Source organism: Lontra canadensis, unplaced genomic scaffold, assembly GCF_010015895.1.
Source record: "Lontra canadensis isolate GAN:19392208 unplaced genomic scaffold, GSC_riverotter_1.0 scaffold37, whole genome shotgun sequence".
Lineage (NCBI taxonomy): Eukaryota > Metazoa > Chordata > Mammalia > Carnivora > Mustelidae > Lontra > Lontra canadensis.
The window spans coordinates 1,797,518-1,822,701 of record NW_022631031.1 but is presented as its reverse complement, the minus strand read 5'-3'; the positions used below and the strand labels follow the sequence as shown (position 1 = coordinate 1,822,701).

The window sequence follows — 25,184 nt, the reverse complement described above, 5'->3', positions numbered from 1 at the left end:
GATAGTATATGTAAATGAAAATAGCTATTCTAATAGGGTGAGAGGATCATGGATGATTTTTATGAGTAGTGTGTTTTAATTTCCTCTGATTTTATAAAATCATCTTTTTAGTTAAAAAGAAAGCCCTTAGCTTCAAAATGCATGTTAAGATCTTGTGTAGAATGGGAAGGTTCTTATTCTCTGTCTTCATGGCTGAATGATAAATTTATCAAGACCTTCAAGAAATCATGGAATTCTTTTTCCTTCCCTCACTTTATCCACTTTTATCCTTCTGTTGAAAATCCAGATTTAATAAGTCATGCCTTTTATAATGGTATTATTTATAACAGAGAAAGGGGAGAAATAGGGGCACCTGGGTGGCTCAGTGGGTTAAAGCCTCTGCCTTCAGCTCAGGCCATGATCCCCGGGGTCCTGGTATCAAGCCCCACATCTGGCTCTCTGCTCAGCGGGGAGCCTGCTTCCCCCTCTCTCTCTGCCTGCCTCTCTGCCTACTTGTGATCTCTGTCAGATAAATAAAATCTTCAAAAAAAAAAAAAAGAAGAAGAAGAAAGGGGAGAAATAAAGTACCATGTGAAAACCAAACAAAATCAGCTCATAGATTTCTGATTAAGGTTTTTAGGTCAGGTTTGAGAATAAAGATGAAAATGTTGGTGAAGGAGCACATAAGGAAACAAGCTCAGGAACACATTTTCTACAGTACTGTATTTAAACCAACATTTAGCCCAGGAATTTGCAAATTATGGTTCAGGTATAAGGTGAGACCACATCTCAATTTTTTTTTTTTTTAGCATTTTTCACTTGTGGCATAAAAGTAAACTCTACTTATCATAATAATGCTTACTATTCTATTAAATGTGCAATTGGAGTGCTGGTTTTTGGTTTTAGAGGGTAGGTGGGAAGAACTGATAGTATTGAATAAGAGCAACTTGTATACAAAACATTAATAATATTAACACATATAGATCACTTATTATGTGATAATGTTCTGAATGCTTTGCTTACAATCAGTCATTAATTTTCTCACTGCAACCCTGCAATATAGACAGTGTTATTATCCCCAGTTTGCAGGTGGGTGATCACACAGAGGCACAGAAAAATTTAAAACTTCCTCAAGTTCACACACAGTTAATTAAGTGGTAGAATTGGAATATAAATATAATACAACTTTAGGCTCTACAACCTGTGTTCTTAGCCATGTGGTATATTGCCTTTGAGAATCCAGCTTAGCTTTTCATGTATTGGCACCATGTTTTCTCTTGGTCTTTTCTATTTTTTTTTTTAGACTTACCCTTTTATTTTAATAATGTATGGAAAAATGTATGTATATAGTCTGTCCCCTCCCTTAGAGTAATATTTTTTAATATCAAATTCATCTAAACACTAAACAAATTTTCTCCTATTAAAACTAGTAAAAATGTAAGAGTTAAATAATTGAAACACAAATGGTGTGCTAAATAGAGTTCATTTCCCTCTGTTGACTCTAACTTATGCAGTGTGAAGATCGAAGTAATTTAAATTAAGTGTTTTTAATTTAAAGATTTACTACACCCTTTGTCCATTAAATACTGTTTCTGTTCTTATATGTTGCATTCTATTTTTTTAAAAATAAGGAACCTTTTAAATAGGGAGTTATAAGATATTGTATAACATCTACACAAAATTTACAAGTGAAGCAAAACTGTAAGCGATATATCAAAACTATAGAATGTCACCAATAATTCTTAGGCATTCCTTATCATGGACTTAAATATGATTTATATGCTAAATAAACAACAGATATGATTCTTTTAGTGGTAGGCATAAATCATATAATAATGACCTATACTATATTGGAATTTTACTTGCTTCAGAATTTAAGGTTGCTATTTTTAGGGCATTGTAAATAAGAACATATAAACCTGAAGTTGCAAGCAATGCCCAGTTGCAATCATATTGGATACCAGTAGTTTCGCACTTCTGTGGGGTGTAGGAGAATTTTGAAAGCACATGCTGTAAAACTACTTATCTTAAAAAGTAATGTTTGACATATATGCTCATTCAGAATTTAAGACAAAAAATACTCCGGTTTAATTTTTCAAAACTCAGTCTCCATTTCAAAATTTGTGACATTATGCTAACTTCAAGTCAGTATGCGTTGCTTCAAGAGTTACTGGGTTCAGTACTCTAGAGTTTAATGTATTAAGAAACTGATAGAATATGTAGAAATTAAATATTTATATAGAACATTTCCTCTGGTCTCATACCTAAATACAATGAATATAAACAAAGACAGTTCTTGGTTTTTTTTTTTTTTAAAGAAAAAATTTTAAAATTCAATTATTTACTCTTTTCCCTTACAGATTGCAGATTTTGGTTTATCAAAATGGCGTATGATGTCCCTCTCACAATCACGAACTAGTAAATCTTCACCAGAAGGAGGGACAATTATCTATATGCCACCTGAGAACTATGAACCTGGACAGAAATCAAGAGCCAGCGTCAAGCATGATATCTATAGGTATGATATGTTACTTTTGCTCAGAGTTAACCTTGTCTAAAAACAAGATTGATTGGAATTTTGAAGCTTCATTTTATTTTCTTTTAAGTTTTATTTATTTGAGATAGAGCACAAGTGGGAGGAGAGGCAGAGGGAGAAGGATAAACAGAGTCCCCACTGAATAGGGAGTTGGATGTGGGGCTCCATCCCAGGACCCTGGGATCATGACCTGAGCTGCAAGCAAATGCTTAACTGACTGAGCCACCCAGGTGCCCCAAAGCTACATTTTAATGTATAATTTTTAGTCTTCTCTCATAAGTGTGGTAAAATAAAGTAGAGACCACAGTGGTTAATATTTTTCAAATTAAAGATGACTTGCTTTAAGCCACTTCTACATCCTTGAAAAAATTTGAAGCATATCTTATTGTCCTGTCAATTTATAATATAGGACTAAAAGGTTTTTATCTTATGTGACATTGATGGAGGAGGAAGGAAAATAGTGTGGTTAACATTTAACAATACCAAAGGAGACAATACTTAGACCAAAAAAAAAGTTAACAGAATAGGGCTACATGAGACCTATTTGCTCTTTGTTTTGTATGAATCATAGAATCATATAATTAGAGGTCATTAAGAATCATCCAAAAGAAGTTATCCTTGCCTATAACTTCAAATTTTTATTACAGTAATTTGCTAATTTTTCAAATTGAATTAATTCCCTTTCAGAACAAAATTGTATATATACATTAATCACTTTGATTGTGTATGGTGATTCTTTATACAGCATTTTGCTGCCTTATTACTTGCAAAAAATGATATCTCCGCAGTCACCTTTTAAAATCAGTGCTCTTTTAGTTTATTATGTATAGTTAGTTTATACTATCCTGTATGTATATTTTTATCTTCAACAGCTATGCAGTGATCATGTGGGAAGTCTTATCCAGAAAACAGCCTTTTGAAGGTAAATTTACTTTCACTTCCTTACTCTAGATGATACCATGTTGGTAGGCCATTTCCAGAACTACCTAAATAAAGCCCATCTTGTTTTAAAAATGCCTACCATGCATTTTGTGGAAAACACACTATAAAAACATAACAATTTATCAATTCTGAATCCACTGTATATTGGAAACTTTACTAGAGTAAGGGTTAGAAAAATGTAGATTCTAATTCTTGTTCTGACAGTAATTAGCACTGTGATCAAGCTACTAAATCTCTTGAGTCATTTCTTTTTTATTTGCAAAATGAAAATTTTAAATTTTTATTTCTTAGATTTGTTCCAGCTATAAAACTCTTTATTTGAAAATTTAATGTTTCATCTATAACAAACAAGAATAATTTTTAAGTTCTCTGATAACACTGTCCATTTCTTTATTTTGAGGATTATATAGGTCAGTTTGCTGTGTAATAACCTCAGAAGCTCAGTAGCTTACAAAATAAACATATGTTTCTCATTCACGTTAGATGTGAACGGCCATTCTTGGCTGTGCTGGGTTCCACTCAGTTCTGCTGAGCTGTGCTCTATTCATGTTTCACTGGCCAAATCAGATACATGACCAAGCTTAAAATTAATGAGGTGAGGTGAGGCTATAAACTCCACCACAGGAGGCATACAAGTCTGCTGGGTTATATATGTGTATATATATGTCTTTAACAAAAAGGGGGGTAATGCATTATTCCTAAGATTTTAAGTTTCCCTCATTTTCATTTGGTTGACTCTAGAATATATTTAAGTAATGTATTAAATCGTAATATATTTCTAATGAATGGAATATATTTGTTTTGACAGAAGTCACCAATCCTTTGCAGATCATGTATAGTGTATCACAAGGACATCGACCTAACACTAATGAAGAAAGTTTGCCACTTGATATACCTCATCGAACACTTATGATCTCTCTAATAGAAAGTGGATGGGCGCAAAATCCAGATGAAAGACCATCTTTCTTAAGTGAGTGTACAGTTTTAGTCTGGACCTTTAGAATTACACAAAAAAGTGAATATACTGTGAATAAAATAGTCCTTGAAAAATTACACAAGTTAAATGGCAAGCTTAAAATTTGTTTGTTTTTTTTTAATTAAGTTCCTGTTTTTATTTTATGAGATGAGATTGGAGAGATAAGGAGGGGCTGTTGGCTATCATAAAAAGGTTAGAAATTTATTCCAAGTATAGTGGAACATCACTAAAGTGTGTTTCTATGGAAATGACATCTAATTTGTTTTGGAGAAATCACTTTTGTTGCTGTGTGGAAAATTGACTGGAGAAGGATAGGAGTGGAAGCAAAGAGACCACCTAGGAGACTCTAGCAAATGTTTACTAATTAAGGTGGTAATCTGAGATAGAAAAATTAGATAGAATTAAGATCTATTTCAGAGGCAGAACAGATCATCATCTAAATGTAAACACAGGAGAAAGTTTTTGAGACTTTGCGTTAATCAAAGAACTCTTACATGTGACATCAAAAACAAGATCCATGAAAAAAAATGGTAATTGAGCTTTGAAAAAACTGAAAATTTTTGCACTTCAAAAGATTCTATTAAGAAAAAGTGAAAAGATAAGCCACAAACTGGGGAATTATCTTTCTAACTAAAAAAACAATGAAATGTACATTTTATTCAAAATTTGTGTCCAATCCTCATTAGTTCTGTATTAAAAAATCAAAAGTTGCTTATAATGGATTCACATTTTATTTCTTATTTCTCAGAGCTATGTGGGAGGGTATCTATCTCCTTTGTACCTAGTGCCACTTCCAAATATTCATTTCTTTTCCATTCTCTAAAAATTCTAGCTTCCCTGAAGATCATACCATTGGGCCATACTTACTTTTCTACAGACTTCCAGGTTTTTCCCTATTGTTCTTTTTTTTCTTTTCTTTTCTTTTTTTAATTGACATTTAATCTATTATTTGTTTCAGGGGTACAGGTCTGTGATTCATCAGTCCTACACAATCCACAGCACTCACCATAGCACATACCCTCCCCAATCCCATCCCCCAGCCATCCCATCCCTCCCACAACCCTCCCCTCCAGCAACCCTCAGTTTGTTTCCTGAGATTAAGAATCTCTTATGGTTTGTCTCCCTCTTTCGTCTTGTTTCATTTTTCCCTTCCTTTCCCTTCTTTACCTTCCATTTTTCCCTGTCTTGTTTCTCAAATTGCTCATATCCGTGAGATCATATGATAATTGTCTTTCTCTAATTGACTTATTTCACTTAGCATAATACCCTCTAGTTCTATCCACATCATTGCAAATGGCAAGATTTTGGGGGTTTTGATGGCTGCATAGTATTCCATTGTGTATATATACCACATCTTCTTTATCCATTCATCTGTTGATGGACATCTAGGTTCTTTCCATAGTTTGGCTATTGTGGACATTGCTGCTATAAACATTCAGGTGCACAAGCCCCTTCTGATAATTACATTTGTATCTTTAGGGTGAATACCCAGTAGTACAATTGCCGGGTTATAGGGTAGCTCCATTTTCAACTTTTTGAGGAGCCTCCATAGTGTTTTCCAGAGTGGCTGCACCAGCTTGCATTCTCACCAACAATGTAGGAGGGTTCCCCTTTCTCTACATCCTCGCCAACACCTGTCATTTCCTGACTGGTTAATTTTAGCCATTCTGACTGGTGTGAGGTGGCATCTCACTGTGGTTTTGATTAAGACTTTGACTTTTGGCTTTCTGACTTTACACTGCTTTGACCGCTAAATACTTAAAAGAAGCCTTCTGCAGATCACAGAGCTCTCTCTCTGTGTATGACTTCCCTCTCTGATACTGCCCTATGAACTCTGTCTGCCTTGGTCTACCCAGCCTCCCAGCCTCATCTCTTCAGTTAAGTTTCCACTCACTTGAGAAGTGAGGCTCCACCTCACTTCCCTCTTAAGCTGCAGCTAAAAACTGTCAACACAATAACTGTGGGCAGGCATAGGGCTCACCTGATTTGTTTCCCATCTCTCAGTGATCATTGTCCTTTGTTGCCTGGTATCTTGTATTTTGAAGACCACTGTTTCATGTATTTTGTCTGGCTTTTTTGGTTGTTTTAGGCAGAGTGGCAAATCAAACCCTGTTGCTACATCTTGGCCAGAAGTGGGAGTTATTTATTGGTTTCTCTTTAAACTAATGGCCATGGTGCCTAGGTGGCTCAGTGGGTTAAGCATTAAGTATCTGCCTTTGGCTCAGGTCATGATCCAGAGTCCTGGGATCAAGCCTGGTGCACACAGACTCCCCGTTCAGTGGGGAGTCTGCTTCTCCCTCTGGCCCTCCCCATGCTCCTGCATGTTCTCTCTATCAAATAAATAAAAACTTTAAAATAAATAAATAATGGCCAGAACTGGACACTAAACACTACTTAGCAATTCTGTTATGCTTCTCAAATGCATGTACTATTCCATTTTTATATATCAGCTGAAGGTATGGTATAAGGATCCCTGGGGTGGTTGATCCCTGTGACTTCAGAAGAATTCACAAAATCAAAAACTCTTCAAAGTAATAAATAGTAAGATTATTTTTTTAAATTCTCATTCTCTCATGAGTCTGTAGTAGATTTTTCCAAAGACTAAATGAGGTATAATGGTTTCATTGCTTCAACAAATAATGGAATGTGTTCTCATGTATTCTGATGTTTTAAATTTTTCTCAGTTTTAATTTGTAATATAGTGTCAGTAGATATGACACACATATACCAAAGCTATTTGGGATAGTCAATAATTTCAGAAAATCCCGAGACCTAAAAGTTTGAGAATTGGCTTCCTTGTGTCAGTGATCATCTTGTACTATTGTAGGAGATACCTAAGGCCCATTCTTTAGGGTCCCAAAGTAAAGATGAAATTCCATTTCAGTCCTCAAGAAGGAAAGTATAGGAAGAACATTTCCAGCTTCTATGTGCCCTTCAGCACTCTTCCTCAGACCTACCTCATTTGTTAATTTTAGAGAAAAACTGAGCATGCTTATCTGGTCCCCCTTCTCAGTTTTTTCCTTCTTTTAGAAATCAGCCTGTCTAAAGGATGCATATTTTCTGCTTCCCCATGTGGAAGTAGATGAGGCCTGTGGCTGAGTAAAGCTGTGAACTCTTTCCAAGCCAATTGGCTACAGATCTAATGGTAAATTAACATTATCATTATCAGTAATAAATGTTGGTACTTTGATCATTATTTATCATTATTTGTGGCTTTTGATAGATTCTAAGCTTAGGAAAAGAAGACAGGGGTAATAACTTACCTTCCCTTCTTAAGCCTGCTGCACCCCACGCTTCATCTTTCCTTTGAGCTGATCACCTGTTTTCACACTACATTAAGAAAATAGAAACCATGAGAGAGTACTGCTATCTCATAGATCCACCACCAGATCTATAATCTTAGTTGTACTTGTAACCATCTTTTTTGCCTTATCTCATTTACAGGGGAAAAAGTGTCCATATATTTACATAAATGTAAACATACTACTTGTGCTCTGAATCCCATTCCCAAACCCTCTCTAGCTTCTGTTCCTTTGTATTTCTCTACTCTTATAGTACCAGTCTCAGCCTGTCTACTGGATTATTCAGCTATCATACAGATGTATTCCATTATTATCCCCTATCTTTATACGGGGCAGGGAGACATGACTTCTTATGTTGACTTCAGGTTCCACCTCATTTTTGAGCTCCCATTCAAATCTAAACACCCTATAGGAATTGTCCATACTTCTTGTCTCTGCTGCTTTCCCTCTAATTCAGGTTTTAACAAACTTTTATCAGTCTTCTGTTTTCATATCTCCACTAAAGCTACATTGTTGGGATTACCAAGAATGGCAATATTCCTATACTTTCCTTCTTGGGGACTGAAATGGAATTTATTTTTTTTTTAAAGATTTTATTTATTTATTTGACAGACCGAGATCACAAGTAGGCAGAGAGGCAGGCAGAGAGAGAGGAGGGGAAGCAGGCTCCCCACTGAGCAGAGAGTCCGATGCGGGGCTCTATCCCAGGACCCTGGGATCATGACCTGAGCCGAAGGCAGAGGCTTTAACCCACTGAGCCATCCAGGCACCCCCTAAAATGGAATTTCATCTTTACTTTGGGACCATAAAGAATGGGCCTGCTTATCTTACTTGGCTTCTCAAAAGATTAGACATGACTAATGATTCCTTCCTTGAAATTTTCTTTCTGGTGGCTTCAAGATACAAGAGGCTACACGATTTAGTATTCTCTCTTCCTCAATCTCTTTCTCTTCCTCTACTCAATTTTGAACTGTTGGAGTGCCTTAGAGCTCTAACATGGGCCTTTAACTCTCTGTATCCTATCTTTATTCAACCCCTAGACAATCCAGTCCAGACCATGGCTTTGTATACCATCCATATGTTAGTCATGCTCATTTTTATATACGGAACCCTGACCTCTCCTTTCAGCAGTAAGTTCATAGATTATTATAGTAGTTGTAGTAGTAGTTATGATTATTTCTATTTGTTGACTATTATGAATAATGCTGCTCTGGCTATTCATATACAAGTCTTTGTGTGAACATGTTTTCATTTCTCTCAGATTGCTACCAATGAGTTGAATTGCTGGGTTGTATGCTAAATTTATCTTTTTTTTTTTTAATTATACCAATTTTTTTTTAAGATTTTATTTATTTATTTGACAGAGAGAGAGAGAGATCACAAGTAGGCAGAGAGGCAGGCAGAGAGAGGGGGGAAGCAGGCTCCCTGCTGAGCAGAGAGGCCTATGCCGGGCTCGATCCCAAGACCCTGAGATCATGACCTGAGCTAAAGGCAGAGGTTTAACCCACTAAGCCACCTAGGCGCCCTTATCTTTCATTTTTGAGAAACTCTCAAATGTTTTCCAAAATGGCTACATCATGTTACATTCCCATTCTTAAATTTGGTGGTCTAATTATTCTTTATATATTCTAGATATAAGTCCTTTAGCAGATACATGATATGAAAAGTGTCCTCACAGTCTGGGGCTTGTCTTTTCATTTTTCTTGATAGCAGCTTTTTGAAGTGTAAGAGTTCTCAATTTTTTTGAAGTGCATTTTCAAAATTCTTTGTGGATCCTGTTTTTAATATCATGTCTAAAAATTCTTTGCCTAACCCAAGGCCATGAATATTTTCTCCTGTATTTACATTTCAGTGATGATCCATTTCAAGTTAATTCAATGTATGGTGTTAGGTAAGAATCTAAGTTTATCTTTTTTTATTGGCTATCTAGCTGTCCTAGCACAATTTGTTGAAAAGATGATCCTTTTCCTATTGAATTGCCTCAGCAACTTTGTCAAAAAGTAATTGACCATAACTATAAGGGTATATTTTTAGACTCTCAAGTGTATTCCATGAGGTATGTTTCTATTTTTATTCATATAATAAAGGCTCCTAAGAGGGTTGAATGTCATCAGTTTGGGGAAAAATTGACCAAGGGCCTTATCAGGGAACTATTAGCACTTATATTTTGCAATTTAATGATTAGAGTGATCCAAACTCAAAGAACTTTTTTTTTCTTATTTAGAATGTTTAATAGAACTTGAACCAGTTCTGAGGACATTTGAAGAGATAACTTTTCTTGAAGCTGTTATTCAACTAAAGAAAACAAAGGTAAATTGCTAACTGAAATAGTAGAAATTGAACTTAAAACAATCGTTTTTATTCATGGAGATTTTTGGCGTAGTTTAATTTAGTTTTTATCTAAATATTTTCCACACATACAGGGTGATAGAGTTTAACAGAGACTATGAATACTGTTTTCTCTGTCACCAAAGAGCTTTTCCATTTCATTCCGATGGCCACTTGTAGATTTCAGAGGCATTTCCCAAACTGCCATATGTTAAACATAAGTTTAAAATGTGTAATGAATGCCCGTTATGTATGATGAATGCCCTAAATCACTAGGGTTTTTTAACCTATATTTCTTAACCTAAAGTTTTCATATATACAGAGTAATAGAAGTCTAGGTTCTTACACTTCTTCTTATTCAATGTTCTTGGGGTTTTTTAAGATTTATTGCCAAGTTAAGCTGTCAAATTGTATTAATAATTGAGGCCAAGATGTATAATTTTAATGCTTTATTTTATTTTGTTTTATTTTCCTGCTCAAAAACTCTCTATGTTACAATTAAATCAAAGTAACAGTTTATGTGACTTACTTAGAAAAATTGTCTTATTTACTCGTTCTGGCTTTTGTAGATTAGAACAATTGAAGGGACCTATTACTGCAAGGTTTTTCTTAATATTATCACAAATTTGTTTAAAAAGCAACTACTGTCCTTGAGGGACAAAGTAAGCATAGTTGAACATTTGCTGAGTTTCATTAAATTATATCTGAGATATAATAATAAAAATAACCACTGATTAACCAAAGTCTTAAGTTGTGAACAAGCATAGTCTACAATTTATGTATCATTAAATGACATTGATTGCATCTTGCAGTGTAATAGATCTTTTGACATGACCTGTAGTTTAAAAGGGAAATGCATGAAGAAACAACCACCTTTAGCCAAACTAAAAATTGATGGTGTCAGTATTAGTGCCTATTTTTTAAGAACTAGAGAACTGTGTTTTAATTCTTTTGATAACTTTTCACTGACCTCCCTGCTTCTGAGTAGGTAGTCTTTTCTAGAACATCAATCTCTCCAATTCTTAGTAGCTACAAACTTCTGTAATATATATATACACACATATATATCTATATGTATTCATATAGGTATGGTTGTTTTTGTTTTTGCTTTTGTTTTGCTTTATCTTTCCGTTCTCTCTTCTCTCCTTAACAACTATCTCTTCTTCTGCCCAGACAAAGGTGGATAGAAGAATTTGTTTTCTTGGTTATAAAATGGAAGAGAACCATTCCAGTTCCTTTTTTTTTTTTGTCCCCAAACAACTTTTAACACTAGGATCTATATTTTTTTTATTGTTTTAAAAATTTTTTTTAAAGATTTTATTTATTTATTTGACAGAGAGAGCGAGAGAGGGAACACAAGCAGGCGGAGTGGCAGAGAGAGAAGCAGGCAGAGTGGCAGAGAGAGAAGCAGGCTTCCCACTGAGCGGGGAGCCTGACGTGGGTCTGGATCCCAGGATCCTGGGATCATGACCTGAGCCGAAGGCAGATGCTTAAGGACTGAGTCACCCAGCTGCCCCAGTTTTTAAAATTTTAATTCATTTAATTAACATAAAATTTATTATTGGTTTCAGAGGGGCAGGTCTGTGATTCATCAGTCTTATATAATACCCAGTGCTCATTACATCACATCTTCCTTGATGTCCATCATTCAGTTACCCCATCCCCTCACCCCTCTCCCTTCCAGCAACCCTCAGTTGGTTTCCTCTAACTAAGAGTCTCTTATGGTTTATCTCCCTCCCTGGTTTCATCTTGTTTTATTTTTAGTTCTCTTCCGCTATGGTCTTCTGCCTTGTTTCTCAAATTCCCTCTATCAGTAAAATCATATGATAATTGTCTTTCTCTAATTGACTTATTTTGCTTAACATAATACCTTCTTGTTCTATCCACATCATTGCAAAAAACTAGGATCTATATTTAAAATTGTTAATTTGGGGGCACCTGGGTGGCTCAGTGGGTTAAGCCTCTGCCTTCAGCTCAGGTCATGATCTCAGGGTCCTCAGATGGAGGCCCGCATCGGGCTCTCTGCTCAGCAGGGAGCCTGCTTCCCCCTCTCTCTCTGCCTGCCTCTCTGCCTACTTATGATCTCTCTCTCTGTCAAATAAATAAACAAAATCTTTTAATAAATAAATAAATAAAACTTGTTTTTTTAGGAGAAATTTAGGCTTCTTAATTTTTCTTTTTTTTTTGTAGTAGAATTTTATTTTTTTAATTTTATTTTATTATGTTATGTTAGTCACCATACAGTACATCATTAGTTATCGATGTAGTGTTCCATGATTTATTGATTGCGTATAACACCCAGTGCTTTTTAAATAAAATAGCTTAAAGTACATATTTTCAAATACCTGAATACCATTTAATAATAGCATTGCTAAATTACTAAAAAAAATTACTTTCTTTGTTGTTCTTAAGTAGCTGTATTGTTTTTACTCAGAATTTTATTTTATTTTTTTTTTAAAGATTTTATTTATTTATTTGACAGACAGAGACCACAAGTATGCAGAGAGGCAGGCAGAGAGAGAGAGGAGGAAGCAGGCTCACTGCCGAGCAGAGAGCCCGATGCGGGGCTCGATCCCAGGACCCTGAGATCACAACCTGAGCCGAAGGCAGAGGCTTAACCCACTGAGCCACCCAGGCGCCCCTTTACTCAGAATTTTAATCTTTTTTCTATTAAAAAAATTCCATATCAATTCTGTGAAACTGGTAGGGAAGAATATCATCTCTATTTATAAATAAGACAGCTGAGGTATAGGAAAGTTACATAACACTCTACACAACTAGCTAATGTCAGGGCCAGGAGTAGAATACAGATATAATAAGATTTTTCATCAAGAAGTTTCTGGGGGCACCTAACTCTTGCTTTTGGCTCAGGTCATGATCTCAGGGTCATGAGATCAAGCCCCACATTGGGCTCCGCACTCATTGCGGAGTCTGCTCCGGGTTCTCTCTCTCTCTCTCTCTCTCTCTCAAAGATATAAATAAATAAAATCTTAAAAAAAAAAAAAAGGTGGGGGGAAAGAAATTTCCAAAAACCCAGGGCTCCTGGGTGGTTCAGTCGGTTAAGTGTCCTCTTCAGCTCAGATCATGATCCCAGGGTCCTGAGATGGAGATGGCCTCAGGCCCTCTGCCTAGTAGGGAGCCTGCTTCTCCTCCCTTTACTCTTACTGCCCCTCACCCCTGCTCCTGCTCTCTGTCAAATAAATAGATAAAAGCTTTTTAAAAAAGAAAGGGAGGGGGGAGAGAGGGAGGGAGGAAGAAAGAAGGAATTTCTGAAAACAGATCACCAGTTTGGGTGACTTGTTTTGTTTGAGGTTCCTACGTTTTTTTCAGTTCTTTGAACCAGGTCGCATAATTCATGTTCTCACAGATAGCGTTTCCTGTATCTTAAAAAGTAAAACCTGAAGCAAAAGTTTTTCTGTAATATTCCATTTCACTTCTTTCTAGGGGCTGATTTACTAGTTCATAAATAATTTCATTTATCATAACATCAGTTATAAAAACGATGTTACTTATTTAAGGATATCGCATTATCAGAAATGTTTCAATAAATTTAAAAGCACAGAAAAACTGTATCTAACAGAGACAGATCCAAAGAATAATTCTAAAGGTTCACATAAAAATGTATTTAACAAATGCTTATTGGACAGCTTTGTACAAAGTACTGTGCTAGGTAGATTATATATACAAATGAATAGTGGTTTTTTTCTTCTAAAATTCCTTACCCATGTAATGGAGCAGACAGTCATAAGTATGAATAATGGAGGGCTGGTGTAGCACCCACCAATTTCTAAAGTTCTGTAAACTGGATGACATGTTGGTTTGGAGACGAAAAGCATACTGACAGGTTTGTTTTTTAAATCACTCACTAGTGATGGCAGCTTAATCTGACTGGTTTATAGAGATGGGAGTATATCACTAAATGATTTTAATAGAGCTATAGTATATAAATAAATCATCTGCTTTAATAGCTAGCATTTATTGAATGCTTACTAAGTAATCTTAGGACTTTCTGGTTTATAATTCTCCTTACAGTGATCCTGCAAAATAGGTATTCTTATCTCCAGTTTACAAATCAGTAAACTGAGAGTAAGTCTTGTGCCTAAAATCCAATAGTTAGGTATCCTGGGATTCTAAACCAGACCTGATTGGTTACATGATCCCCATCATTCCATAAGGAGACTCTGTATCCTTTAGTTTAGCCCTCAGTTTCTTATCTATAAAAAGGAATAATACCTGTACTTACCAGCACAGTGCCCAAAATATAGTAAATACTTAAAAATTAGGATAGACACATATACTTACACAAATTGAAATTTATTAAGTACTTAGTTTGTACCAGACACAGTATATTCATTATCTCACTTAATCTCTAAAACAATCCTGCATGTCCATCTTTTTTTATTTTTTTAAGACTTTATTTATTTGAGAGCAAGAGAGAGAGCAGGAGCTGGGGGCGGGGGGTGCCAGAGGAAGAATGAGGAATAGACTGCCAGCTGGGCAGGGAGCTCGACGAAGGGCTCGATCCCAGAACTCTGGGATTGTGACCTGAGCCAAGGGCAGATGCTTAACCAGCTGAGCCACCAGGCATCCCAGTATTAGTCCATCTTTAAAGATAAATTTGTTCAAGGTAACCAATTAATAGGAGGCAGGATTCAAAGTCAGTTTCTCTAAAGTTATTACCCCTGTTGTATACTGCTTCTACCTTTAGGTTATATATTATATTCTCAAATGATTTAACTTTTCTTTTCATTGATTTTATATAAACATATAAAGTATGTTAAGCAGGTTGTATTTTACTCACATAATTTCCTAATCACCTCCAACTAAAGGACTTAAATGTATTAATTCCAGTTACAGAGTACTTCGAGCACTATTCACTTATGTGACAAGAAGAAAATGGACTCATCTCTGAACACACCTATAACTCATGGACCACAGGAGGTAAAAAAAATTATGTTGACAAACTCAAAATGTGAGAAGAAAATGAAAAATAATTTAGTCTTAATTCCTTCCTTTACATGTGGAAGCTAAAGCCCCAGGATATTTTAGGATTTATTAGGTGGCCAGTAGCAATCTCCATTTCAAAATCCAACACTCCTCTAATTTTCACACCACTGTTCATCTCATTGAATCATACATAGTCCGTGCTCCTTTGTTTGCCATTAACTTTAGTCCCTGTCAATATTTCATATAACGAGTGGTGTTCCAATATGGTTCTTAGGCAAATCACTGATTACATTTTTACCATTATATGTATGCCTTCTTACCCAAATGGGAACTAGTTATAGTACTGCTTTGTCCTTCCTCTGAACAATGATTAATGAAAGGAAAATGCCATTTCTATGGCTATCTAAAAAGAAAGATTTCTTTAGTAGCATTCTTTCACATTTAAATTAATAATTTCTTCTAAGAATATATAAGACTTGCTATGTTATATATGTTTCTTTAATTTTGTAAGGTATAAGTTGTAACCATTTTTATTCTTTTTTTATAGTAGACCAAAATCAAGAACTATTTAGAAATTGGGGTGCCTGGGTGGCTCAGTGGGTTAAAGCCTCTGTCTTCGCCTTAGGTCATGATCTCAGGGTCCTGGGATCGAGCCCCACATCAGGCCCTCTGCTTGGCAGGGAGCCTGCTTCCCTCCCCCACGCCGCCTGCCTCTCTGCCTACTTGTGATCTCTGTCAAATAAATAAATAAAATCTTTAAAAAAAAAAAATACAGAGGAAAAAAGAAAGAACTATTTAGAAATTAAGGCTATATAACTTTAAGAATGATTTTCTATTAACCTAAATCATTTATCTTCTATTTACTTTAGGAATCATGTGGATCCTCTCAGCTCCATGAAAGTCGCGATTCTACTATAGCCTCAAAGTCCCTGTCAGCTCCTCAAGAAAATGATTTTTTATCTAGTATGTAAATTTTTCAGTCAGTATTACTTGCAAGTTTTCCCTTTTTTTAAGACTGTATTATGGATAAACAGTCATGGTTTGTTTGGAACATGTCTTTGATCTGCAGCCATAATTCATTTTTTAAAAGTGTTAGAATCTTAACTTGTGAAAATAGTAGTGGGATGTTCCACAAATACATTAAAATATTGAAGGCATTGTGTTAGACTCTGTGAAAAGATATTTTAAAAAATATCTAAGAGAAGAGAAATGTTTCTAAGTAACCATAGTATAAGATAGAAGTGATATATTGTAGAAGAGATGGATGTAGAGCTATGGTAATACACTTGGAAAAGTAACATTTTTTACAAAGCATTTCACAACAACCTTGTGAGGGAGATATTCCTCATTTTACAGATTTTTAAGATCAAGACTTCCTGGATCACATAGTTAGTAGCTGGCAAACCCAAGACTCGAAGCCAGGTCTTTTGATAAATATTTTCATGTCACTCCACTACACCATGTTGTCATCATGAAGAAATTGTTTCTGACTGAAGGTTGGACCTATAGTTATAAAGATGGGCATTCCAGGCAAAAGGAACAACATAGAGGCACAGAAGCAAGAAAACACAGAGAACAGTGAGTAGTTGGGTTTAGCCGGTAAAGAGGATGAATGAAAGGAGATAAAAGGTCAATACCATCACAGATTCTAACACTTGGCTGAACTATTTGGGCTCCTCACTTGTTTAGGGAGCAGCTGTTGCAAATTATTTGAGCAAGGGTGTGACATGATAAAAATTTTTTGCTTTAGGAAGATTCATCCTGGCTAGAATATGTAGACTATTTTGGAAGGAAAAGGAGAATGGAGGTGGGAAAACCAATGAGTAGACTGTTAGTCTGTTTCTATAATATACATGAGAGGTTATGAGACCTGATCCTGAGTGCAAGAAGGGAGAAATGGCGAGAGAGATGTAATGGAGGACACACTGAAGGAATGTATAGCATTCTACCTGGAGGAAGAAGAGGAAAAAAAGGAGCTAATCAAGTTGTCAAGCTTGATGATTGGGAGAACATTGGTGCTATTAACAGAAATAGTTGAAATAGGTTTTAGAGTTAGGTGAATAATTAAGTTTTTAATTTTTTTTTCAAATTTGAGGTGCTTAGCAGCACATATGAGGTTGCTGTCTAGTGGACTGTTGAAAATGTAAGACTAAAGCTCAATGAAGACAGGAAATTTAATTACATAGATTTGGGAAGAGAGGTGACAGTTGAGGCCCTGAGATTGAATAGGATTACCAAGGAAGAGTGAAGAAAGACACATAATAAATAGATTTAGAAGACACATTTAAAGTACAGAAGGAGGAAGAAGACACAGAAGAAATACAGGATTATGTGAAGAAGTAAAATTTCACAATTTATAATATACATAAAACAGACAAGCGCAGACAGAAGTATGGTAAAAACGTTCATTATAAATGCATTTTTATTCTAAAATATATTGTGGAATTAGATTTATGAACCAGCTTTAATAACAATGAAAATTTAAAGACACTGAATACTATCCTCTGTGTGATCCAGATGTTGATATTTTAGCTAATAGGAATAGCTAAGGACTGTTCTACCCCTAATGAAGATACTGTGTTTTATAGGAAAAACTCAAGACTTTTCTACACTGTGTCACTATCCAGTAAATCACAGTTGCAATAGTAACATTTCTGCAGTTCAGAAGAGGACATTTTGTGATCACAAGACCACCCCAGGCTCTTTAGCAGTGATAACTCCACTCTCAGCTGAGGGAAATTCAGGTAAATATTTAACACTTTGTAAATGATGCTGTTTATCTTGCAACTATATGTTCAGTAGATTTGCCATGCAATAAGTTTTATTTGTTTTTATTTCTTCAACGTGATAAATATATACCTTCTTAAGTAGGAAGGCACTTCCAGTCCTAGGAGATTGAGGGCTGACATGCGATAAAAGGTCCACATGGTATTCCATCAACATCTATCTAGGGAGGGAATGTTAAAAGGAGGTATGACTTAATATGTTACTAAAGGTGAAGTTATGTTTATTTAAAAATTATGCAGGTATCCTTTATATTAAAAAATATATATCTATAACATAGATTGGGTTTTGCCCCTGTGGATTTATAGCATATAAAAAGGATTTTTCTGGGAAGGAAACTGAAGGGAAAAGAAGAGATAACCCAAATATCTGAGTGTTTCCTGAATATTAACAGTATCCCCCAAAATACTTGCATTCATATTGCACAATCATAGAAAATTAAGGGTTTTATTCCTTATTATTTCTTTGTTCATCCAATTTTACTCATAGCTATATATCTGTCCTCAACTGATTTGTCATGCCTTGCTCTTCTGCAGAGCGATTACAGCCTGGCATAGCCCAACAGTGGATCCAGAGTAAAAGGGAAGACATTGTGAGCCAAATGACAGAAGCCTGCCTTAACCAGTCACTAGACGCTCTTCTGTCCAGGGACTTGATCATGAAGGAGGACTATGAACTCATTAGTACCAAACCTACAAGGACTTCAAAAGTCAGACAGTTACTGGACACCACTGACATCCAAGGAGAAGAATTTGCCAAAGTTATAGTACAAAAGTTGAAAGATAACAAGCAAATGGGTCTTCAACCTTACCCGGAAATACTTGTGGTTTCTCGATCACAATCTTTATATTTATTTCAAAATAAAAGCTTATAAGTGACTCTTTTTCAAGAAGAAAAATCATTCTATAAAAGGGTATTTTTTATTTCTGTTGCCTTTATCATGTTGTTTTTTATAAAATCCACATGAGTATTAGAAGTTTTAATGAAGTTTCTTCTTCAGGTAAATATTACTCTTCTTCCATGACATTGTAGTATTTTTTTTTTAATTAATATATTGGAAAGTCTGCATTTTGCTACAAGAGTTCAATTGTTTGTCTCTGGTTAATTAAAATTATTTTTTAACTGTAATAATTATATTCTGGTATATAACAATGTCTTAAGGTGTCATGCATTTCTCATGGAAGCCATTTTCGTATTCACTTTCTTATGAGTTATTTATTACATGTCTAAGATGCAGTTGGGCTTTTGGAAATGTAGCCTTTATATTTAAATTAGAGCTAGTACAGCATTTCTAACCTATACTGCTAGTTCAGATCTTCTCCAAAAGGTTGTTCATTAAACTTTGTTATCCAGATTACATTTTTAAATCTTATTCACTGAATTCTTCTTTTAAAAAAATGTTTTGAAAGTAAAATGATGCAAAGTATATGAAGAAAAAATTAATCTTTCAATATATGTTTCTACCTTCATTTCTGACCTCAACTAGCAACCACAGTAAACCAAAACTTAACAGCACAATGTTTATCTTTCTATCCCTTCTTCCTACTCATATGTATACACTCATGTGGGATAGGGTCTTTCATTAATATTATTATAATACATCATACTACAACCTAATTTTTGCACTCAGTATTGCATCATGTGCAGCCTTCCAGATCATGTATAAATCTAACTCATTCTTTTTAATTGCTGCATAATATCAAGGCTGTTTTTTAAATTTTTTTAATTTATTCACCAAGTTTAGCCAAAGCAATATAGCATGAGTTATTTTTTGCTTAACAGCTTATGTCACTAAATGAAAACATACAAGGCATAATTCCTCTTCTGAAAATGTTTATTAGTAATGTCAGCAATAAGTGTGATGCAGGATAAATTCTAAACAAACTTTCAAGAAGCACCAGATGCACAGTATGAAAAAAGGAGATTAGAGCAATTAAATATTTTATTAAAATTATAAAATAAGTATTTTAATCTTCACTTGGAACTTGACAGTAACCTTTGGAACCTCATTACCATGTCTTTGAGAAATATGGAAATTAGTAGGGAAAAATGGAAACCAATTAAGTATATGAGTTATCTATTATATCTCTTATTTTTAAAGTGTTAGAATAAAGTTTTAATTTGGGAAATAAGTTGAGAAGTTGGGTTTGTTTTTAGGTAGTACATAGACACAGCACTAAGTAACATTTAAGTCAAAAAGGAAGTTCTTTTCAGTTCTTCCTTGAACCTTCTAATTAAGTAAAGGAGAATGTCATGGTTGTGCTGTCATCTTTTAATCCCTCTTGTTAAGAAAAAGAATAGGCTTCAGAACTTCAGAAACAATATTTAGCAAGAATTTTATTGTTTTTTAAATAGTATTTTATTTGAAAATGACCTACATATGTCAAGTGGTACTAGTTTTGTACTTATAATATGTTTTATTTTATAATATTCAAATAAAAAGACAATTAGAAATACTAAATTGAAATATAGGTAGTACATGAGTGTGACAGCAATCATAGAAGTAGTATAAGGATGACATTAAGATTGTCACTCAAGGAAGAAACCTAATAACCTATAGTTATTGAGGTTTTTTTAACTAGATAGTACTGGATAATCTGAAAATGTCATTCTTTGCAGTGTTTGTTTTTTTTTAATTCAACAAAGTTTAATTCATAGGAATTTACAGGGTTCAAAATAAACACAAAAATCAGTCATGTTTCTGTATATCAGCAGCGAACAATCTGAGAAGGAAATTAACATATTGGTTTAATTTACAGTAGGATCCAAAAGAATGAAATACATAAAATCTTACCCATAAGTGTAGGCCAGAGAGCAGCTGCATTAGCATCACCTGGAACTTGTGAGAAATGCAGATTCATGGCCTCTATCTCAAACCTGAATTAAAGGGAGTAAGGTTCAGAAATCTGTTTTAACAAACCATCCAGGCCATTATATATGCTAAAGTTTGAGACTCTTTTTTTTTTTTAAAAATGCAATAGAATTATGCATAAAATAATTTCCCTCTGGGTTCACACTGTTTTCCTTATGTCCATTTGCTACATTTGTCTTCAGGATGGATAGTTCAGAATTGAGGTTTAATTAGGAAATTTAACTTTTCTTTCTTTTGTACTTACTTGAATTTCCAAAACAATTATAGACATGTTTTACAATTTGGAAAGATTATTTAGACATGATAATCAGATCAGTAGATTGAATCTACCACTCAGCTTTTTAAAGAAGTACTTAAGAAAGGACAAACACTCGAATTATGACAGCAGAAGAGCAGAGCTGATGTGGGACAAGAAACAAGACTAAATTTGCTGAAAGTTATACTGAAGAAATTGGCATCACTATGAAAGACTGGGGAGTAACAATGGCAGTATCCAGCAGTAGGAGCTGGTTTTTATCTTCTTTGTCTGTCATTAATCCTCCGCTCACCCTCCCCCACCCTAAATACTTAATTTCCTAATTTGTGAAGAAAAATTATGATCAATTAGAATAACAGGAGAATCAGTAATCTTTCGCATTAAGCCATCCTCACAAACATGTCATTGGTTTTAGAAATGTTTCTTCTCTATAGTCTCAATTCCATTTCTCGAGCCCAGTTACCAATCTCCTCTTTTCCACTCCTTCCCTGGACCCTTTTTATTTTTCCCCAATTACAAACACCCAGATTTCTTTTAAAAACGAAATTCCTTTGCTTGACTTGTCTGTCCCTTCTTATCCTTTTCCTCGAAAATTGTGCTGCCTTTACTCTTGTTACCAATTTCATTCTTAATCTTTTAAAATTTTTAAAGGGACAGTTGGGTGGCTCAGTCAGTTAAGCATCCGACTCTTGATTTCTGCTCAGGTCATGACCTCAGGATCTTGGAATTGAGCCCTTCATCAAGCTTGGTGGGGAGTCTACTTGAGGAATCTCTCTTTCCCTCTCCCTCTGTCCCCACCCTCCCTAAAATAAATAAGTAAATTTTTAGAGACAGAGAGCACAATCGGGGGAGAAGCAGAGGGAGAAAGTGCCCAAGCAGACTCTCTGCCAAGCTCAGAGTCTAATGCAGGGCTCAATTCCAGGACCCTGAGATCATGACGTGGGCCAAAATCAAGATTTGGTTGCTTAACCAACTGAACCACCCAGGTGTCCCTAAACTTTAAAATGTTTTTTAAGGTTTTATTTTTATTTTTGCAAGAGAGAAAGAGCATGTGTGCACATGAGCTAGGGAGAGGGACAGACTGCCCATGGAGCAGGGAGCCGCATGCAAGACCATCCCAGGACTCTGGGATCACAACCTGAGCCGAAGGCAGACAGACACTCAACCAACTGAGCCACCCAGGCAACCCCGCCTTTTAAAATTTGATGTCACAGAATTAATGAATCTCTGATCTCTAAGTTGCAAGGAGTAATTATGCATGGTTATGCCTCAAACTCCTTAAAAACATTAGATAGACAAGTATCTCATGATCAAAAACTTCTCTTGATATTAGAGGAGTCTATTACCTATTCAGGCAGTGTTCTTCATGTCTAGACAATTCAGGTTTTCCTACATTGCTTTAAAAATCTATTTCCCTATTGTATGTGTCTATTGGTCCTTGTTCCAAACATTGGGATAGTCTGTAAAGTACATCTATGCCCTCCCTCACAAGACAACTCTTCTATTCCTGATGGCTTTTTTTTTTCTTTTTTTTTACTTTGAAATAATCCCTTCTTCCCTCAGTTGCTATTTATAGGTATGGTCTGTATTTCTTTCAAAGTATGGTACCCATAACTGCATGTAATACTTCTAATCCATTTAGGTCTTATCAGCACAATTGGGATACTTCCTCCCTTGTAAGTAATATATTAAAAGCCTATTTTTTAACAATCACATGACATTACGTAGTTGATATTTAACTAAAGTGAGCTAAAAATCCTCTCTCTTTTGTAACTCTGCTGTTTTGCCTTATCTCTCCTTTTTTATACTTGAAGCTGAGTTGGGTTTTTGGTCCATATATAACACTACTCCTTTATCCCTCTTAATTTTTTGAAATTCATTATAGTTCCAACCACTCAGTATAGTTTTGATTCCTAAATCTGGAATTTCCCAGCTTGTCGTCCACAAACTTGACAAAGTTTCTTTTTGTAATTTCATCCAAGTTACTAATTAAAATGTTGAATGGTACTGGGCCAAGGAAAAGTCTAAAGAATGCCACAGGCTTCCTCCCTTCAACTTGACAAAGCTCAGCTAATCATCACTATTTAGATAGAACCATGCCCCTACTCACTGATGAATGTAATTGAAATACTTTTAAAATGTTATACAATATTGCAAAAGACTATGTAATCTATAAATTGCACCAAATAATTTCTATTTCCAGGTCAATTTTTAAAGCATTGGCTTATTTTTTCATCTAAAATGTGTGTTTCAATGTAAGCACAGTTTTGGGGGGGGATTTGGGAGGTGAGTACATTAAAATATTAAAAAGGAACATGTCCCCTGTCCTTAAGTATAAATAATATGGTATTGCTCAGAATCTGCTTATGAAGTCTAGATGCAAGGCACTGTGTCCACCAAAATCTCATGATTTAAGGATACCAACTGTATAAAGAATCCCCAAATTCAACATCTGAAGACAAAAACTAAGAAAATTAAAGATTAAACAGAAAACAACTTTAAGCATAAATAATCTCTTAGAGAGATTTGAGTGGATAAATCTTTAAAATTATAAGTTGCTATGAAATAGAAACAAAAATCTAGACAAAATTCAAACTATGATTCTCAAAAATAGTAACCCAGAAGCTGTTTATTCATTTTATTTCCAATATTTATTTATTTATTTGAGAGAAAGAGCATGTATACAGGAGCTAGGCAGGGGGTGGAGTGATGAGGGGGAGAGGGAGAAGCAGACTCCCCACTGAGCAGAGAGCTGGATACAGGGCTCTATTCCAGGACCCTGAGGTCATGACCAGAGCTGAAGGCAGATGCTTAACTGACAGGGCCACGCAGGCACCCCCAAAACTGTTCATTCTTAAAAATGGTCGTATTTCTCACTCTACTACTGACCTAGGGAGTTTGTTATGGTAGATAGTCCAAAGCTTCAACATCCAGACTCTATGCTTGATTGCTTTATGAGGATATTTGGAGACCCTGAGCAAATGGAGAAGTACCAACAAAATAGTGCAAGTGCTTTTCATTTCCAGTTTGAAGTCTCTTCCCTTCATTAAGAATACAAAGAAGAAAAAAGTAATTGGTTCTTTATTGATTTATGTGGTTAAATGAGATTATGACTTAAATGAATAGATACGTGCTTGTTCAGAAAGGACATAAAGAGACTGGATGGAATGTGATTTACTTTCTGAGCTTTTACCAATGAGAAATTAAGTTTCAACCTGGGGACCTTACATTCTTATATAATTTATTAAGATAAAATCATGCTCTGGATTGTTCTGTTGTACCATAGGGAGAAACTACTTTGCATAGGCTGTCACATTTTAATTTTTCTCTTTATTTTTTTCTTTTCTTTTTTTTTTTTGTGAGAAAATTTAAGTTCTAGTCTCTTAGCATATTTCAGTCAAACAATATAGTCATGCCAGTTATAATCACCATGTTTAACATTAGATCCTCAGACCTTACTCATGTTATAGCTGGAAGTTTGTACCCTCTTGCCAGCGTTTTCCTATTTCTCCTACTCCCCAGCCCCTGGCAACAACTTTTCTACTCTGTTTCTGTGAGTGTAATTTATTTTTTCTTTTTAGCTTCCACACGTAAGTAATATTTTGCAGCATTTATCTTTCTCTATCTGGCTTATTTAACTTAGCATAATGCCCTCAAAGTCCATCCATATTGTTGCAAATGGCAGGATTTCCTTCTTTTTCATGGCTGAGTAATACTCCTGTGTGTGTGTGTGTGTGTGTGTGTGTGTGTGTGTGTGACATCTTTTTTATCCATTCATCCCTTGAGGGACATATAAGTTTTTTCTATATCTTGGCTATTGTAGATAAAATATTCCTTTTAAAAAAGAATAAAAATGATGCCATTTTCTGTACTATTTCTTTACTGTTTCTATCCCTTGTTACTGCTGTGATTTGCTTCCCACTAACCTGATGTTTGATGAGTTCTCAGTGATTCATATGGCATGTCTGGTCTGGACAAAAGCATTTTAGAGGCTAATAAATAGAGACTGTTTTCAGAGACTCAGAGAAAACCTTTTGTATGTTTCCTTCTAGGCAAATTCAGGTTTTGGCATAATTGTTCTTCAGTTTGGTAACACGTATACAAAAACGTTTTTTTAAATATTCTTTAAACTTCAGAAATAAATATTTAGTGTGTTAGAATGGAAAATGCAATACTGATGGATAAATTGTAGTGAACAAAGTATTTCTTAAGGAGAAATTTCCTCTCAGTAGCCATAAAAAGCCCTATAATCTCTACCAAAA

At 35.1% G+C, this 25,184-nt stretch overlaps 1 protein-coding gene across 2 annotated transcripts in view; it reads left to right on the top strand.

The window, feature by feature from the left end:
* The window catches only part of RIPK2 (receptor interacting serine/threonine kinase 2), a 30,731-nt gene extending 11,781 nt beyond the window's left edge, over positions 1 to 18,950 (top strand). Inside the window, exons 4-11 of one of the 2 annotated variants that reach the window (XM_032869082.1) lie at positions 2,340 to 2,497; positions 3,388 to 3,437; positions 4,266 to 4,427; positions 9,960 to 10,045; positions 14,921 to 15,004; positions 15,880 to 15,973; positions 17,599 to 17,754; positions 18,331 to 18,950. In XM_032869082.1, the coding sequence (XP_032724973.1) occupies positions 2,340 to 2,497; positions 3,388 to 3,437; positions 4,266 to 4,427; positions 9,960 to 10,045; positions 14,921 to 15,004; positions 15,880 to 15,973; positions 17,599 to 17,754; positions 18,331 to 18,668 (1,128 nt within the window). In that variant the 3' untranslated portion in view covers positions 18,669 to 18,950. Of the gene's footprint in view, positions 1 to 2,339; positions 2,498 to 3,387; positions 3,438 to 4,265; positions 4,428 to 9,959; positions 10,046 to 14,914; positions 15,005 to 15,879; positions 15,974 to 17,598; positions 17,755 to 18,330 lie in introns of both variants that reach the window. The other variant, XM_032869081.1, reaches the window with a different exon arrangement.
* The last annotated feature ends 6,234 nt before the right edge of the window (positions 18,951 to 25,184 follow it).